Below are 18,563 nucleotides of genomic sequence, written 5' to 3' on the forward strand. Positions count from 1 at the left end.
CTACATTTGTATTTTTAAGCAACAATCCCCACATATGTATTCATGTATGTCTATGTGCGTAACTTTGTATAAATGTGAGAAAACAAAAATGTACACCATAAAGGTCTACATTGGGTGGAGAGTTAAAAACCAAACAGAAGTCTAGAATTAGGTACAATATCAAAACTAAGGTAAACCAAGATTATAAAACCTGGCGCACTGCCGAACACACATAGCTTATAAAAGTCAAGAGATATACCATGAGGACCTTGATATCAGAGAGAAATGCATATTGTATGGGTTAAAAATGGAGCAGGAATAAAGAGAAGCAGAATATCAGACAGGAATTCACAATTTACCGCGATAGTCCATAAACTTTTTATGCTGGCATATTCTTAACCTATCGTGACCACACAGATGAACAGGTTCTTCCGTACGCAGGGTACAAATAATTCCCGCATCATGTCTATCTACACACCTTTCTCTTGTACTAAAAAAAAATAATAATAATCGGAGTGTAAGTGAGTGATAGTGATGTTAATAGACAGATATTACTGAATTTTCTCTAATTCGTGTTTAAAGTAACTCTCGTTACTAATCCACACAGCTCACATCAGGTAAACACTTCCTCTGTTCTCAGAGGGTCTGGAAGGCTGGTAGAGTGGGTAGCCCTGGCATTAAGGATTCCTTGATTCAGGGGCATCCTCTGGTCTCTGCAGAAGGGTGAAAAGCAGTGCAATATGGACCGTGAATTGGATTTGGAAGGAAATAGGAAGTAAGAAAAACAAACAGCTCCTGGACACTTGGTTCCAGGACAGACCTTAGCTTCATGGAAGCTCTAGGTTGGACCTGGCAATGTTCTCATCACTACACAAGAACACGAATGGTCAGAGTATGTTTGATTTGTGAATGCTGCACATTAAATAAATGTACAGCGACCTATTTTCCAATAGAGAGAAAAAATACAATCTTAAAAATGTGTCTTTCAAAAGCATCTGACAGTAGATACTGAAGAAATAGGATTGTATGAATGCAGCTATATTTCCCTGAGCTGTGCCTCTAACCATCATATCCAAAGCTTTCAATGGTAATTTAGGGCCTCTAGTCTCCCCAGTCCTCTCAAATTGCATGATCAAATCAATAATTCATCAAAGAGATAAGATACTCGACTTGCCCATTTTGGATCTGTTATTTTTCTTCATATAAACGGTGTGATTTAGATTAATGCAACTGTCATTGCTCTGTAATGTAGGCCAAATGACATAACCTTAGATATACCATGCTCCTTTCTATTTTAAATATAATAATCTTCTAAAATTACATGCTCTTTAAATGAATAATATTAGCAAAAACTGCTCATTTCAAAAATCCCTGATATGTGAATCTTCTCTTATGATATATGTTAATGGAAAATATGTTTCTTGTGCTAAAAATATAGGCACATGCACAAACGCAAAACTGACATTCCTCATATATATATATTTCTGAAAGCCAACTGGCATAAATTATATAAAATTGATGAGAAAATCATCTGAACCACTATTTGGCATGCATATGCCAAAGTTACCCTTAATTTACATGCAATTGCTCATAGTTGATGCACACATAATTTAATGAAGGCACAGCAGCCCCATCACACACTAGTAAGTTTTCCAATTAAGCAATATTCACCTAGTGTTGAACTATGTCTTCAATGTGAATGAAATTCTTTTTCTTTCATAAAATTGAGAAAAGACGTAAACAGAAACAAAACAAACATTCTATGGCTTGGGAATCCCTGCCTCATTTAATAATGGCCAATCGATAATCACCTTACTTTTAAATTTCTCTTGTTACCCACTCAAACTTCTCATCTGTCTGCCCCAACATGTCCCACATATAAGCCATCTATCCATTTTTTAACATAATGTTGCATACAAATAGGTATGCATGTGTCTCTGTCTAACTACAGCCCCAAATAGACTTGCTACTATTTATTTTAATATCTTAAAACCCCTTCATCTCGAACCTACTTTACCACTCATGACTCCTACAGTGGAGGAATACAGAAACGGCATGGCCATTCTTCAACCCAGATTTCAAAGATGAAGAAACAGTGACAGTGGGGTAGAAGATAGAAATAAGCAATATTCTAACATTTTCAAGAGTCCCTTTGTGTGAGAAAGTTCTCCATTAGCAATAATGACAACTCCAGTACTGCCTTCACTCATAATAGACAACAGACCTGACCCTAGGCAAGTCTTATTTAATTCCTCATTTGACCCATTTCTGGTAGCTTCAATCTAGTCCAAAGGAATGGCATTCTCCAAAGTTTCTAGCTGGTACTGTCCTTCTCTCTCAGACAAGATAAACCAATTCCCAGGAAGACTCTCTAAACCTTGTTCCACTCCATCTATTGAAGGACTCTTCTAGACTCCAGAAAACAAATGGAGGAGGAAGAGAGTTCAGAGAAAGGAGAGAGATGAATAAGGACAGCCAGAATAAAGAGAAAGGGGATGAATGAAATATTTATAGGAAAATGCTGTTTGCCTAGAACTAGACACAACTTTAATGGAATACAACACAGACTGGTCCTCCAGAAAAGCAGGCGTGTAGGCACAAAGGAGATCAGAGGAGGAGCAAGTAATGTAGACTCCGATCTGACCAAGAGGTTTTTTTTTTGCTTATGAAAGTGAAGGACGTCTGTACCACCCTGAAGAATGAAAAGGCTTTTCAATAATGTTTTCTCTATTTTTAAATATTCCAACCATTCTGGTACTATCTTTAAGTGAATTAATTCTTAGAGAAAGTAATCACCTGGCTGAATCTATTTTTGCATCTACAGGTGAATCCTATGGTATGCACTAAAATCTCAAGTTATAATTCCTACCATTTAATGCCCCATAAAGCATCACCCTGGGGAAATGGGGAAACCCAAGGTGTCCACAAAAAAAAAAAAAAACCCTCTAATTGCTCCTAGTTCTCTCTTTATTCTACCCTACTACATCTATAAATGCCTCCTTCTATTCTCCATCCCTATTTTTTCTTTTGTTCCTCTTCTTTCTTTCTCCTTTCCCTTTCCTCATCTAGGTCTTATACCTATCTGGGGTTCTCATTTATGTACTGAGAACCATCAGAGTGACTCAGGGTTCCTCTACACTATTGACATTTGGGGCTGGATAATTCTTCATGGTAGGAGGCTTCTCTGTGCACACAATAAGATGTTTAACAGCATCCTTGGCCTTTATCCAATAAATTTCAAAGTCTTCAGACCTTGCCAAATGTCCCCCACAGGGAGCAAATTGTTCCCAGCTGGAAATCACTAGAATGGCACATCTGCCTCTATTCCTTAGTACCTTTGTGATTTGGGGTTAAGAAGGGATATCATGATTTCAAGGGAGGAAGCAGAGAAGGAATTATCTCAAAGTAGGTGGCCTCAGAAAGCACCCTTATCAAATAAGCAGGTAGAGTCCAATTCTAATGTTAATTCTTGTTCATTTGGCAACCTCAAGAATATCCTAAATCTGCAAGTGCAATGCATTTTGCTTGTAAAACGTATTAGTTACGGGTTACGTCGATGCTATTAGGATGGAGGGGCCTTTGAATTTTGACCTCAGAGATGGTGTAGGCAGGAATTTTCAACAGGCTATAAATATCTAACACATTCTTGTATAACCCATAATACCTTGTTAGGTTAACATGAGGCGTCATTTTTGAGCTTCAGTGCTTTGTTGGCAATCCACCACGCATTTGGAAAAGGAAGAAACCAAAGCAACGAAATGCTTAAGTGGCGAGAAACTGCCATATGGCTCACTAATAAGGTGTCTTGGGCACGTGTACACCTTTCTAAATGCTGCTTTTCTCTTGAGATTTTTCTGGTCTTAGAAAACAGTCAGGTAAAATCCTAGCTGCAAATTCGTGAGCTGACAGGAATTTCTCAAGTTTTCAAACATACTGGTATTAATTTATTCTCTTCACAGTTAATCCTCCAAGCTTATTTAATGCCATCTCATAGACAAGAAACTTCATTTAAAGGCATTTAAGGCATTTCGTTGTTCATGTTTCTTTTTCACCTATAACACTCCTTACTCCCACCGGGACAAACTAGGGAATTCTGATGTAATCAGTTTCTGCACTAAGAAATGAAAAATTTAGTATTAAATTTCCTGCCAGTCACTTTCTACATAAAAATTAATAGCACCTATATCCCATGTGTTTTATAATACACACACCTAGAAAAAAATATAGAAATCAATCCATATCTTTTCAGCCTCTCAATGGCATTTGACACTGTCCATTACTCCTTCCTCTCTGAAATACATTTCACTCTTGGCTTTCGTGATACCACCTTCTCCTTGATTTCCAGCTTCCCTCCTGCTCATCTCAGTTTCCATGATTCTTCTTGACCAATTGCTGTCTTGAACCTGCACTCTTCTTGACTCATGAATAAACACAGATAAAACATTGGACCCTCCTCTTTAACTGAACTCCTCCCTAAGTGATCTCCTCCAGCCTTGTAGTTTTAAGCACCATCCATCCATTTGCTGATGACTCCAAAATTTCTATCTCTGGGCCTGAATTTTTTAATGAGGTTTAATATTAGTATACCCAACTGCCTACTCACCAACCCTCTTGGATCTAATAGGCATATCAAAACTAATACGGCTAACACAGAACTCTATTTCCTATGCCTCCAACTCATTCCTCCTTTGATGATCTTAGCCAAACATGAAAGTTTATCTCTCCCAGCTTCATGCTTCAACCAGCTCTCCTTGACCTGCTCAGGAAATTCCTCATTAGCTTCTTCCTGTGCTCTGGCCACGTTAATTCTAACACAGTCTCTTTTTCTTTCCTGTTTAATGAGCAAATTCTGGGCTTCTTGCATCTTTTTTGTTCCAACCATTCCTTCATGCTCAAAGGCCCCTGCTTTTTATCACTCTGCTCGCTCCTTCATTGTCCTAAGGAAGGATATGGGAAAAGGTGACACCCCTGACACTCATCCCTGATCACTGCATTCGTTGTCCTAGATGTTCAGCGCACAAAACCTTTTGATGTGGCATTTATAATGCAGCAGTTTTGACACCAAGATTTGACTTGACTGTAAGTAAACAAAATAATGCCGCAATATTTTGACATAGAAAAATATCATTAATCCTTCTGAGTGTTATCACCAAACAATACATGCAATACATAACTCACTCATATTGTAGTGTCTTATCCATCCGTTGATCTCCATGAATAGTTACAGATAGGGCATAAAAAAATATGGTACAAAATGCCCACAATTTTAACTCTCACACCAAAAATGACTACATTGTATAAGCCAGGAATAATAAATAAAAGTAGTTTCATAAACCTAGCTAGGATAAATCTAACATATTTTTTGATAAAGTTGTAAAGGTTCAAACTGTCCAAGAGGAAAAAGTACAAACTCTTAAAGACAATATTCTCATAGTCTTATAACTACTACTGCCAATTGTTAGAGATCAGCTCTTACCTTTAAAAGCACTATGCTTTTTTTATTTTAATTTTTATTTTAAGTTCTTGGGTACATGTGCAGGATCTGCAGGCTTGTTACACAGGCAAACATGTGCCATGGTGGTTTGCTGCACCCAACAACCCATACCCTAGGTATTAAACCCAGCATGTGTTAGCTATTATTCCTAATGCTCTCCTTCCTCCCACCCTTACAAAAGGCCCTAGCGTGTGTTGTTCCCCTCTCTGTGTCCATGTGTTCTCATTGTTTAGCTACCACTTATAAGTGACAACATGTGGTGTTTGGTTGTCTGTTCTTGCATAAGTTTGCTGAGGATAATGGCTTCCAGCTCCATTCATGTCAGTGCAAAGAACATGATCTCATTCCTTTTTATGGCTGCATAGTATTCCATGGTGTATATGTACCACATTTTCTTTTTCCAGTCTATCGTTGATGGGCATTTGGGTTGATTCCATGTCTTTGCTATTGTGAATGCACTATGCTTTTTAAAATAAAATTTACACCTAGATAGTGGCTCTGGGTAAATATGCAAATAGTCACTCTGATGAAAGTTGTGCTCTATCTAAAAAATTAGGTGGAAATTTGTCTTCTAGTGTTTGGTAGAAACAGTCTAGAAGAAGTTAATTTTGTTTTGTTTTTAATGTAAACATATCCTAAGTGACTTTTCTTCCTTTCAAGGCCAGACAGATGGAAGAAAGAACTCTGGAAGTGTGGGATACGTTGTTTGAGAAATAAATATACAAATAAGAACACAAAGGCAATTCCTGTCATTAAACCTGAAGATATGCTGCTTCAGCCAAGGGCAGAGGGTATCATTGGTAGGGGGAATACCTAGAAGGCTACAAGGTATAGGTTTTTCTTTAAATTATTGTGTTTTCTATTTATGTTAAAGGATGTTAAATTGGAAATTTCAGGCATAGGAAAATAGATACAAAAATCCAAAGTGAAGTGCTAAACCAGGATTTACACATTTATAAATTTAGGCATAGTTATATTCCTCCCCACATGGAAGTATAAAGGGTTTGAAGAGATTTATTTGGAGAGAATTGTTGGCATGCTGTGATTCCCACATACCTTTCCTCTTAACAGGACAGGGTAAGGAGCCTCTCAGATAAAAGGGCTTTAATGAGACCAGTCAAAGAGCTTTGTTTGGGCTCCTTGCAGTCGGGAGTAATACTGTGTACTAGGATCTACATCATGTCTGAGAAATCTAATGGGTAAGAGGATGGCTGAAGAGATCTGTGTATCACAAGTGGGATGAGGAAGCTGGAAAGAAACTACACCCCCAAAGTCTGCTGGGATAAAGAATAACTGAGTGTTCTCCTACAGACTTTATATGGGCCATAGAGAGAGGCAGACTGGGTTTATTAGATTGTCCAAAAGACCTGGGATGAACCACTCAGATTACATTTTAAAACTGTTGCTTGATGGTTGTAGGAAGCATGGAATTCTCTTTTTCAGGAGGTGATGGAAAAAAACATAGTCCTGGTTGCTAATGGCAGTCAGCTTGGACCAAAAAGTCATCTAGCCCAGAGGTAGAATTGACAGGAAGAGGAGAACAAAGCAGAAGGACCAGCAGGAAAGTGGAGTGTGAGCCATGACCAAATCGGATGAGAAATCCACCTTGATCTGGACTTTTTGCTTATGTGAACCAAGAGACCCTTTCCCTGCTAAGCTAGTTTCAGCTGAGTTTTCTGGTATTTGTTACTGAAAGCACTCACTTTTATAATCTTTCCTAAATGGTCTAGGAGAAAATCCACAGTCTAAATTTGTGCTAGACTAGGGTGGTCCAAAATCAGGAAAATGCAAAAGAATCAGAATACCATTTTCACTAGGTTCTTAAAATGAACTCTATCCCTAGGGAAGATGTGAACTCTAAATCAAAATGAGACATTAATTGAAAGATAGACTTCATTTGGCCAGAAGGTAAGAAACAAGGAGAGTCAATTATTTGTTACCTGGTAATGAACTCTCTGGGAGCCAGAAGAAACCGACTGTAGGTCCTAATGAGAAAATGAAAAAAAAAATCCATACCTTAAAATTAGTTTGAACAAGCTGCCCCACAACTCGATCTCAACTGAACTCCCAATTTAATATTACTATGCTCATCTGGAAAGTATCTAACACACCCAAATTCATAAAGGTTAAATAAAGAAGGTAATGCCAGAAATAATAAAAGCAAACCAAGTTGGACTGAGAGAAGGTCATTAAGCTGTTGAAACCTATAAGTCCTACATAGTATTTAGAGGTAAGTGATATATTATTATTTCAATCTCCTATAGAGGAGACCAGAAGTAAAAGACAGGCAATTTTGTTCTAATAAATGGGGATTATATTTAATGTGCATATAAACTTTTGGCTTGTGAGGAAGGCTTTGGAAATCCCTTTAAACACTTAGAAAGCTTTTCTTTACCTTAGACCAGATATATACTGTCATGGTAACTGTTTATACTGATAAGTCGCTTAGCAAATAGGGGTTTTCAAAGACTACAAAGAGAAAATCACCAACCACCTCCACATTATCACAAAGTGCAAATTAACAGGGTTGAAATTAGTGAGGTTTTACTGGCAGATTGTGAAAGCCTGACTCCTTTCATAATGTTTTATAACGAACTTGTCACCATTGTCATGCCTCCTAGGCTTCCTTGCTAATGAGTGTAGTGATTCTATTTACAGATGTCAGCAATCCTGGGTACCTTTGTCCTTACACCTGTTTCCCACAGGGTTTCATCACATTACTTTCCATTAGTTTTAAAAATCTTTCCTCTTTATTTGTTGAGTTGCCTCTTTTTTAAAAATCCTACTTTTAGTTGAATATTGGTGCATTAAGCATGCTATTAAGTTAGTTAAGTTGGTTTTTAACAAAGTCAATTCATCAATCCTGTATTAATATCATTCTACTGTGAAGTCTTGTTAACAAAGCTCTACATGTGTTAATTTAACAAAAAAGGTAAAAAGGTTTGGCACCAATTATGATTCATTTTTTTCAGTACAGGTTTCTGGAGTGAGATTCCACAGCAAAATACAAACATTATTTTGGGAAATGAGATACTAGAAGTTCGGGAACATATTAACAGAATTGGACCTGAGTCACTAAAAATTCATATATTTTAACTTGTTTAAGCAGCTATCCTCAGTCAAAATAGCTTAATGAAGCCGTAAGTGTAAAATTTGTTGACCATCTTTCTCTCATCCATATCAGTATTCAATATTTGTTATCTATTTCTCAAAATCAGTAATTTTTCACATCACTATGTGCCTCCCACCTGAATTTATTTCTACCAAGAGAAACAGAATCAAATATTCAGGGCTAAGTGGTTACAACTCAGAGGGATTTTAAACAGTATGTATCTACTTTATTTGCAATATTTACCTATGTATAACATGTTGTCTGGGACAGAATTGCTTATCAAGGGGTATCAGACAACCCAACAGCTTTAAAAATACAAATTTCTAGGCCACACCCAAGAAAAGTGACTCCAATATACATCTTTCATCAAAAAAAAAATGATAAAGAAATCGTCATATATGCTTTTTGCAATTTGTGGAATGGAGATGGTTAAGACTCCCCCTCAAATTTTTGCAAAAACAACCAACAATTGTAATGATGAGTTTGGGTCTCCTGGCTTTGCTGGTGCAGTACACATTTATGGGAGTGCCATATACGGGGTCACTTCCTTTCTGTTTGTCTAAAGCAAGGCCAGATTGAGAAAAAAAAATAGATTATTCTTTTGTGTTCTGACAAATTCCTATGAAATGTAGGGATTTTTCTTTCCCATAGAAGTTTTATTTATTTTTTTGTTTACAAAATCTAGCTGTCTCTGACATAAGTGTCAGACACAAAACATTAAATATCACTGTTTTATTTCATTATTTATCAGTCCCTGTTGAAATTCTGAACATCTCAAATATACAGGTATGTGTCTGGTAAAATGACAAGTTCCAAGCTATAGTTATGGAACACACCAGGGCAACAGCACCCTGTAGTCAATGCTTTCCCATTTCAACCATCTGAGGAGTGAACAACAGAGACAGTGGGAGAGGGTGACATACAGCGTATGCTTGAAGGACAAAGCCACCACATTTCCATTTCCTCTCCAAATGCATCATTTCAGAAGCAAATATATATGGCTGGTAATTGTTTACAAAAATGGAAAGTTGAGGAGAATAAAAATTTGGCTAAATAAACTCACCTCCTGTAGGCGGTCTATGTACATACGGCAAGTCTCCAAATCACAGTCTCCACGCACAACTAGAATACCCAGAGGTATCGCTAAGGGTGAAGGAAGAAGAAAAATCTACAATAACATATTTGATTTTTCTATATCAGCATAAATGTGTTTCTCATGGTTAAAAAACAATCTCATAAATATTACGGGTTTTTTAGATATGTCCGTAAAAAGAAAGAAGTACTTTCTCCCTATACCTTTTTTATTATTTCAGTCTCTTCTTGTTTGCAGTTGTCACACACTTTCCTAGCATGATCCATGTTGCCCCTTGCCACCTGCCCCTCATCTCATTGTATTTCACTGGCCCTGAGATGAAGTGAATTGTCACAGTAACGATGGATTGGCAGAACAGGAAGGCTGCTCGTGGACAGTTGGTAATTATGCTTGCATTTTTTATGCTTATGCATAAATTGATGCTTGCATGCAACAGACAACATGAGGATGCAGTGCCAGGGGGAATTAAAAATTGAGGATTCTGGACACTTACTCCTTCCTTCCTGAATGCAGACAACTTCATCTTTTTGTCTGTCTACAACAGTTTCCTATTTATGAGACTTGAGCTACTCAAGGCACTGTTGCTACCTGGTGGCCAACATCAGAACTAAAGGCATGAAATGTTAGAAAGAAAAGAACAAAAAACAGCTTCTAGAAGAGGCAAAGCTTAAAAATCCAACTAATTTTAAGGATGGCCAATGTAAGAGTGGTAACAGCAGGACCTCAGAAAACAATGAGAAAAGACTAAGTTATGCACCTTATAAAATATCCTACTTAGGTAGTGTCGAACACACACAGTGGCTTTAGTGTATAGAACCTACTTCAGATAGAATCACAACAGTCCTGAAATACTGAAAAATAGTCTTCTTTCCAAAACTTAAAAAAAAAAAATCTACAAATTTCTCATTTTAAAAGTACAATTACACTATTAAATCCATGATTTAACATAAAACCTTCAAAATTTTGAATTAACCAACTGGAAAGTAGCAAGCAAATGATAAGACAGTGGTGTTCTCTCAGAATTTTTCACAATCATTCACTCATTGAGTGTATATTTAAAGCCATCATCCATACATGTGGCTGAAAATACAAAGTACTAGGGCCTTAAAAATTCATAATACACAGAAGAAGATACATTTAAAATGCATAAAAAACCTTGAAGAATCTCCAAGTAGTAAAGAAGGCATATATATAAACAAAAAAATGATAAGTATAACACAGCCCATATTAAATGTATTAACTTAGTCATTTGAAAACTATAGGAAAGAGGGGCTAATTCTTGCCTGGGTGAAGGGCTAGATTTTAGGTTCTCTGAAAAACATGAAGCCTCATTTGACGTTTTAGCTAGAGGAGCAAAGGTGGTCTAGAGAAAAAGAAATAGAGTTTGTATCTCAATGTTACCGCCTAGATTGGTTTCTGCTAGGGAGACCTAATCGATCCCACCACCCCATTCCTTTATGTTTCTAAAGTCCTGCATACATAAATCTTTAAGGCATCCATGATTCTGTGGAACTATGGAAGCCTGTGAGTGAGTGTGGATTGTTTACCTTCACTTCCCCAATGCCTAGTAAAGAAATGGTAGATATTCAATAAATGAGTATAAAAAAGAGGGAGGAAGATGGGCTTAACGACTGTTTGGATGCAAAAGAGAAAGTCTGTCTTTCAGGTGCAAGTCACCTGTCCAGGGTAGACAAGAAACAAGGTAAGCAAGAAGCAGTCAGTAGAGGATAAGGAGCACTTGTAAGTCTCATATCTTTGGGTGAGTAACAATCATTCTAAAAGAATATTTCTCCTTCTTTTAAAAGATAAACAGAAGCATCAAAAAGTTTTCAGCATGGCAATCATGCATCTTTGCAGGAAATGGAAGGGAAATTCAATAAGGAGATCTCCTAAAAATAGTGATGAATCATCTTCACCTAGACCCACTATAAAGACTGAAATAAGTTGATCCACCAAGATAAGAGCAGAATAGAATTTCTAATATTTGAGGAATGATGAGGAAAAGTTGGAATTTTGACATAGATAATAAATCTGGAAGAGGAATACAGCTATAATCAACATGAGCATCCACATTGGAATCTTGTTTAATGATATTTCCTTTTAATATTAAATGTGCAAAAACAGAAAATAGATTTTAATCAATGTTTATCCATTTACTTAAGTTAGGAGATATATTTTATACATATGCAGGAATCCCATCAACACCTCTGATTTCCTTCTATTATCAGTGTTTGGAGTTAGTCTGGTCCAAGTATAAATTCAATGTACTTCATAGCAGACATTTTAAACTACAATTAGAGATTGTATATTCAAGATATGGAATCAAGAGGAATAGCTAAAAAGTTTTCAAACACATGTCATTCATCTCTAATATGGGTATAAAATCAACAACTTTGCCTGTTCTTCAAGGAACAAAGTAAGAGTAACTGCTTTTGATAGAGCAATACTTAGCTGTTAATTGCGAGGAGAAAAGAAAGAAAAAAAGGGCATTCTCTACCACAATTTTATAGCATGATTACCAACAACTGTCAAATTTATTCCAAGAAGGTAGCAATATGCAGTAGAAAGGATTTGCAGTCATCCACTGCTGGGTTCAAATCCCAGTATTGCTTTGGTCTTGCAAATTATTCAACTTAGCTACTTAGTCAATTCTTCTGAGCCTTGGTTTAAAGACTATGGTGTTTAGAATAGATGTCATATAGGATTTTGTGAAGATTCAATACAAAACAAATTATCAAAACATCAATTTGTATTCTCCCTTACTCTTTTCACTATCTTTTGAGCATCTTTAGCCAGAAAATAGACATATCCAATCATCTATCCTTTAATTTAGCACAGTACTACAAGGATTAGCTAGCAGTAGTTTCATAAGTTATATTCCAGTTTTCTAAAAACTAACTTCTACTCTTTCTGCCATGTAAAAAAACAACTGTAGTAGAAAAATATTGTCATCTGACACTTCCATTTGGGCCTTTACATGGCGAAGAGAAAGCAGAAACTTCAAAAATTCCACCTTCCTTCTACACTATTGTTAACCAACTGCCAAGCTTCCTTGACATTTCCTCTATTTTACTTAGGAGTAGTGAGAGCACTTATCACCTGAGCATTAGTGTCACTATCCCTGGGCTCAACATTTCATCTTATTTTGGTAGCAGAGACTTTGTTTAAGTCCAGGAAGCATGAGTCAATACTCAACCTTCATAATGGAACTTTTATTGCAGGGATTAAATGGAATTCACAAGTTCTAACTAAGTGAAAAGAACAACCTGGGTTCTAGAATAAGATGGCAGATTTAACGCACATATTAATCTCTCACCAGAAATACTACTAACCTACAGTAAATAGATTTTTAAAAGAAATGAACAAAAATAAGGAGAAAATAACAGTTGAAGCACATGAAAAATTGGTAACTGACTCAGAGCCCTTAGAGAGTCAAATCCTAAACCACTAGTGGGGATAGACATGAACCAAAACAATTTGTACTGCAAAACCCTCAAAAGGCTTGCAAACTGGCAGTACCAGGTGCCTCAGGAGCTGAGGTTAAAGGAGGTGGTTAAGATAGAAGCACTGGATGTTAGATCACCAGATATCCACTCCCCATTGCCGGAAGGTGCAGTTACCTTACAGAAAATGAAGATTAATTGATCATCTGAAGACTGCAGTGATCCCCAGCCTTCTTTCCACACTGAATTCCCCAAAAGCTGGCAGCCAGAACCTTACTTTCTAGGAAGAACATTGGAAAACTCATCTCAATGGAATCTGATAAAACCATGAGGAAATATATTAACATGAGAACAGGCCCACTACCAACATTTATAAGGCTCCAGGCAAGAACATAAAGACCTGCATTCCATATTTCTAGATATTTATAAGTTTAATGCTAATTCCCAAAACTGTTAAATGAAATATGTTCTATCTTCCTATCCTGATAAGTATTCCTTTGTAGTTACCTAAATGAGATGCTGAAACTCATAATTCTTGTACTCCAAGGAGTATTAGAACAAAACATAGTGCTTGTGGTCCATAGTCAGACCTTTTCTTTCCACTCCATGGATGTTCAAAACATGAAAGACCTTGTGCGTATGTATACAGATATTACAGACCACACCCCCAAGCTTTCTCCAAAGCCCATGCAAACTGCTGCCCCAAAGGGCCTTCCTTAGTCCTATGCCCACCCTACATGACTCCTGTGAGACTAGACCAGAAAAAGAGGCCTACGCAGATCCTAGAAGCAGGTCTGGAGCTGTTGGGACAGGAATTCTAAGAATCCAAAGCACAGTCTAGAAAAGGGTAGAGAAATCCCTAGACGAGCCCTTTTCCTTAGCACTTTAGACACATCATCCCATGAAGCAGGGCAAAGCCAGAAATGGGACATATCTAGGACATCAAAAGCTGAAGCACCTCTTCCATAGGTCTAAACACAGCACTGATTCATCATTCCCAAGAAACAGTTCACCCAGTTCCCCCACATTGGAGCTTGAAGTCAATAAGCTTTATGCATGAGCTCAGAACTTCCAGGCAGCTTTTATGTTTCCCACTTTTAATAATGAAGAGAAAGGCAAAAGTGATCAGAAAATTGAGAAATCTTTCTAATGCAGAAGCCAAAGATCAAAATAAACAGGATCCTCCAGGCAAGATAGCTGAACAGACACAGCCACAAGGAACACCTGCCATCAAGGGACCAGGACATCAGAAAGACTGGCATACTCTAAGCAGATCTTCATAAGGAAGGTATTGAGAATGGCTAGAGGGAGGACACAGATGCTGGGTTTAAGGGGGAGGAAGGTGGAAACCCTGCAGGGGCTACCATACATCCGTTCCTGGCCCTCAGTAACCCCTGGGGTAGTGGTGAGTTGAGCAGGGAAGGAATGACATACTCTCACCATGGACTTATAGAATCCTGGCAGCAGGAGACCACACGACCCCCACAGAAACTTAAGCTGGAAGGGATAGTTGCTTAGAGAGGTGGTAGGGGCAGGGCTCCAGCCAGTGTGGAGCCCAGAGGGTTTGGTGCAGCAATGTCCGCAGTGAAGCATGACCAGGGATACCCATCCCCAAGGCGTCCCATGCTCACCTAGGAAACTTTAGCCTTAGGCAAACTGTCAGACCTGAACAGAGCAGGGCCAGTCTGACCTGAGTGACCCCTGTGTGCTGGCCTCTCCTGCTTGCAGCGCAGCCGCAGATGCCCAACTGGGGTGTCTCCCAGGGACATGCATAATAGCTCCTGTGCTGGCAGACTGTGCCTGACAATCAAATAGCTCCAGCACAGTGGCCCCTGCCAAGGCACGCCAGCCCACCTGCACCCTCCCACCACTGCAGCATCCTTTGTACTGCTTTGCTGGCATGCGCTCATCCAAGGCCACCCCCATATCATTTTGCCAGTGTGTGTGTGCCAGCAGACCTTGCCTACCCTTCCCTGCTGGGACGTATCTACAACCCACTGTGCCACTGCTGCCAGCATGAGCGCAACCTGCCCCCATTCACCCAGCTGTACCACCACTGTTAGCACCAGTACACAAATGAAGATCAGTAGCCCCACTCCCTGCCCTATGCTGCCACTGCCTCCAGTGTGAATGCACACATGGAGACCACTAGCCCCACACCCACCAGTGCCCCACCGCACCCACTATTACTGCCACTTGCAAATGCCTGTATGGAGGCTGGAAGCCCCTGGTCCACCAGTGCCCCACTCCAGCTGATCAGCATGTACCTCATCACACTGCTGCTGCTTCTGGCATGTACAAATGAGCACAGATCTCACTTCCACCACCCAGTGAAGCTCTTTGGCTGTCACTGCCCATCAGTGCAACAGGTTCCTAACCCTGAGGAGCCAGAGATGAAAGCAGGGGGCCCAAAATGAGCCCACCAGAGTTAAAGCACACAGCTCAGGAGTGTTGAGCTGAGCACTGGCCCCCTAAAATATTCCAGAAATGAAGCCAGTTGACCAAACCCACCTTATACCATAATCAAACACCCAACAACACCAAAGAAAATAAAAGCAAACAAAAACCAAAAAAACATCTAAAAGATAGCAGCTTCAAAGACTGAAGGAAAATCAGCCCACAAAGATGAAAAAGAACCAGCGCAAGAACTCTGGCAACTCAAAAAGCCAGAGAGTCTTCTTACCTCCAAAGGACTGCACTAGTTCCCCAGCAATGGTTCTTAACCAGTCTGAAATAGCTGAAATGACAGAAATAGAATCAGAATATGGACAGGAATGAAGATCATCGAGATTCAGGAGAAAGTTAAAACCCAATCCAAAAATTCTAAAGAATACAATAAAATGATACAGCAGATGAAAGATGAAATGACCATTTTAAGAAATAACTAAATTGAGATGCTAGAGCTGAAAAACTCAAGAATTTCAGAATACAACTGCAAGTTATTAATAGCAGAATTGACCAGCTGAAGTAAGAATCTCAGAGTATGAAGACCAGTCCTCCAGAATAACTCAGACAAATATGAAGAAAAAAATAATGAGGAAGAATGAACAAAATGTCTGAGAAATATGGGATTATTTAAAGAGACCAAGTCTATGACTTATCAGCATCCCTGAAAGAGAAAAAGAGAAAGCAAGCAACTTGGAAAACACATTTCAGGATACCATCCATGAAAATTTCCCCAACCTTGGTAGAGAGGCCAACATTCAAACTCAGGAAATGAAGAGAAACTCTGTGAAATATTTCACAAGAAGATTATCACCAAGACACACAGATTCTCCAAGGAAGAAATGAAAGGAAGAAAGTTTAAGGAAGCTAGAAAGAAGGGGCAGGTCACCTACAAAGGAAACCCCATCAGGCAAACAGCTGACCTTAGAACAGAAACCTTACAAGACAGAAGAGATTAGGGGCCTATATTCAGCATTCTTAAAGAGAAGAATTTCAAACCAAGAATTCTATATTTAGCCAAACTACACTTCAAAAGCAAAGGAGAAATAAGATCCTTTTCAGACAAGCAAATGCTAAGAGAATTCATTACCACCAGACCTGCACTATAAGAGGTCCTGAAGGGAGTGCTAAATATGGAAAGGAAAGGCCACTACCGGCCACTACAAAAACATGCCTAAATACACAGACCAGTGATACTATAAAGCAATCACACAAACAAATCTGCACAATAATGAGCTAACAACACAATGACAGGATCGAATTCGCACACATTAATGCTAACTTTGAAGGTAGATGTGTTAAATGCCCCATTTCAAAGGCACAGTGTGGCAAGTTGGATAATGACACAGGACCCAATGGTAGGCTGTCTTCAAGAGACCCAGGTCACGTGCAATGACACACAAAAAATCTTCCAAGGAAATAGAAAACAGAAAAAAGCAGGGGTTGCTACCATAATTTCAGACAAAATAGACTTTAAACCAACACAGATAAAAAAAGACAAAGAACAGCATTACATAATGGTAGAAAAACAGAGAGAAGATCCAAATAAACACAATCAGAAGTGACAATTCTGACCCCACAGAAATATAAAACACCCTTAAAGACTACTGTGAATACCTCTCTGCACACAAGCTAGAAAAACAGGAAAAAGTTGGTAAATTTCTGGAAACACACATCCTCTCAAGATTGAACTGGGAAGAAATTAAATGCTTGAATAGTCCAATAATGAGTTCCAAAACAGAATCAGTAATAAAAAGCCTACCAACCAGAAAAAGCCCAGGGCTAGACAAATTCACAGCCAAATTCTAGCAGATGTATAAAGAAGAGCTGGTATGATTCCTACTGAAACTATTCAACAAAAAAAAAAAAAAAAGAAAGAAAGAAAACCCTGAGGAGGAGAGGCTCATTCCTAACTCATTCAGTGAGGCCAGCACCATCCTGATACCAAAACCTGGCGGAGACACAACAACAAAAAAAAATCCTTCATTAACATAAATGCAAAAATCCTCAACAAAATACTAGCAAACCAAATCCAGCAACACATCAGAAAGCTAATCTACCACGGTCAAGTAGGCTTTATCCCTGGGATGCAAAGCGGTTCAACATACATGAATCAATAAATGTGATACATCATATAAATAGAACTAAAGACAAAAACTACATGATCATCTCAACAGATGTAGAAAGGGCTTTTGACAAAATTCAACATCCCTTCATGTTAAAAACCCTCAACAAACTAAGCACTGAAGGAACATGCTTCAAAATAATAAGACTCATCTATGATAAACCCATAGCCAACATCATACTGAATGGGTAAAATCTGGAGGCATTCCCCTTAAAAATCAGAACAAGACAAAGATGCTCACTCTCACCACTTCTATTCAACATAGTACTGGAAGTTGTAGCCACAGCAATCAGGCAAGAGAAATAAATAAAAGGCACCCAAATAGGAAGAGAGGAAATCAAACTGACTGTTTGCAGACAATAAGATTGTATACATAAAAAACCCTAGAGTCTCTGCCCCAAATCTCCTTTTTCTGATAAACAACTTCAGCAAAGTTTCAGGATACAAAATAAATGTACAAAAAATCAGTAGCATTCCTATACACCAACAACATCCAAGCTGAGCACAAAATAAAAAACACAATCCTATTCACAATAGCCACAAATAAAATAAAATACCTAGGAATACAGCTAACCAGGGAGGTGAAAGATCTCTATAATGACAATTACAAAACACTGCTCAAAGAAATTAGAGATGACACAAACAAATAGAAAAACATTCCATGCTCATGGATAGGAAGAATCAATATCACCAAAATGGCCATACCTCCCAAAGCAATTTACAGACTCAATGCTATTCCTATCAAACTACCAATGATATTCTTCACAGAATTAGAACAAACTATTTTAAAAATCATATGAACCAAAAAAAACCCAAATAGCCGAGGCAATTATAATAAAAAAAAAAAAAGCTGGAGGCATCACAATACTCAA

The 18,563-nt window shown here is 38.3% G+C and overlaps 1 protein-coding gene across 4 annotated transcripts in view; it reads right to left on the reverse strand.

Moving 5' to 3' along the window:
* DGKI (diacylglycerol kinase iota) overlaps window positions 1-18,563 on the reverse strand; it is a 396,652-nt gene that overhangs the window by 85,676 nt on the left and 292,413 nt on the right. For 3 of the 4 annotated variants that reach the window (XM_054495165.2, XM_054495164.2, XM_054495163.2), the window contains exons 22-24: window positions 15,805-15,858; window positions 9,649-9,728; window positions 7,414-7,458 (exon numbers count right to left, since the gene is read on the reverse strand). In XM_054495165.2, the coding sequence (XP_054351140.1) occupies window positions 7,414-7,458; window positions 9,649-9,728; window positions 15,805-15,858 (179 nt within the window). The remainder of the gene's footprint in view (window positions 1-7,413; window positions 7,459-9,648; window positions 9,729-15,804; window positions 15,859-18,563) is intronic. The other variant, XM_054495166.2, reaches the window with a different exon arrangement.

Source organism: Pongo pygmaeus, chromosome 6 (assembly GCF_028885625.2).
Source record: "Pongo pygmaeus isolate AG05252 chromosome 6, NHGRI_mPonPyg2-v2.0_pri, whole genome shotgun sequence".
Lineage (NCBI taxonomy): Eukaryota > Metazoa > Chordata > Mammalia > Primates > Hominidae > Pongo > Pongo pygmaeus.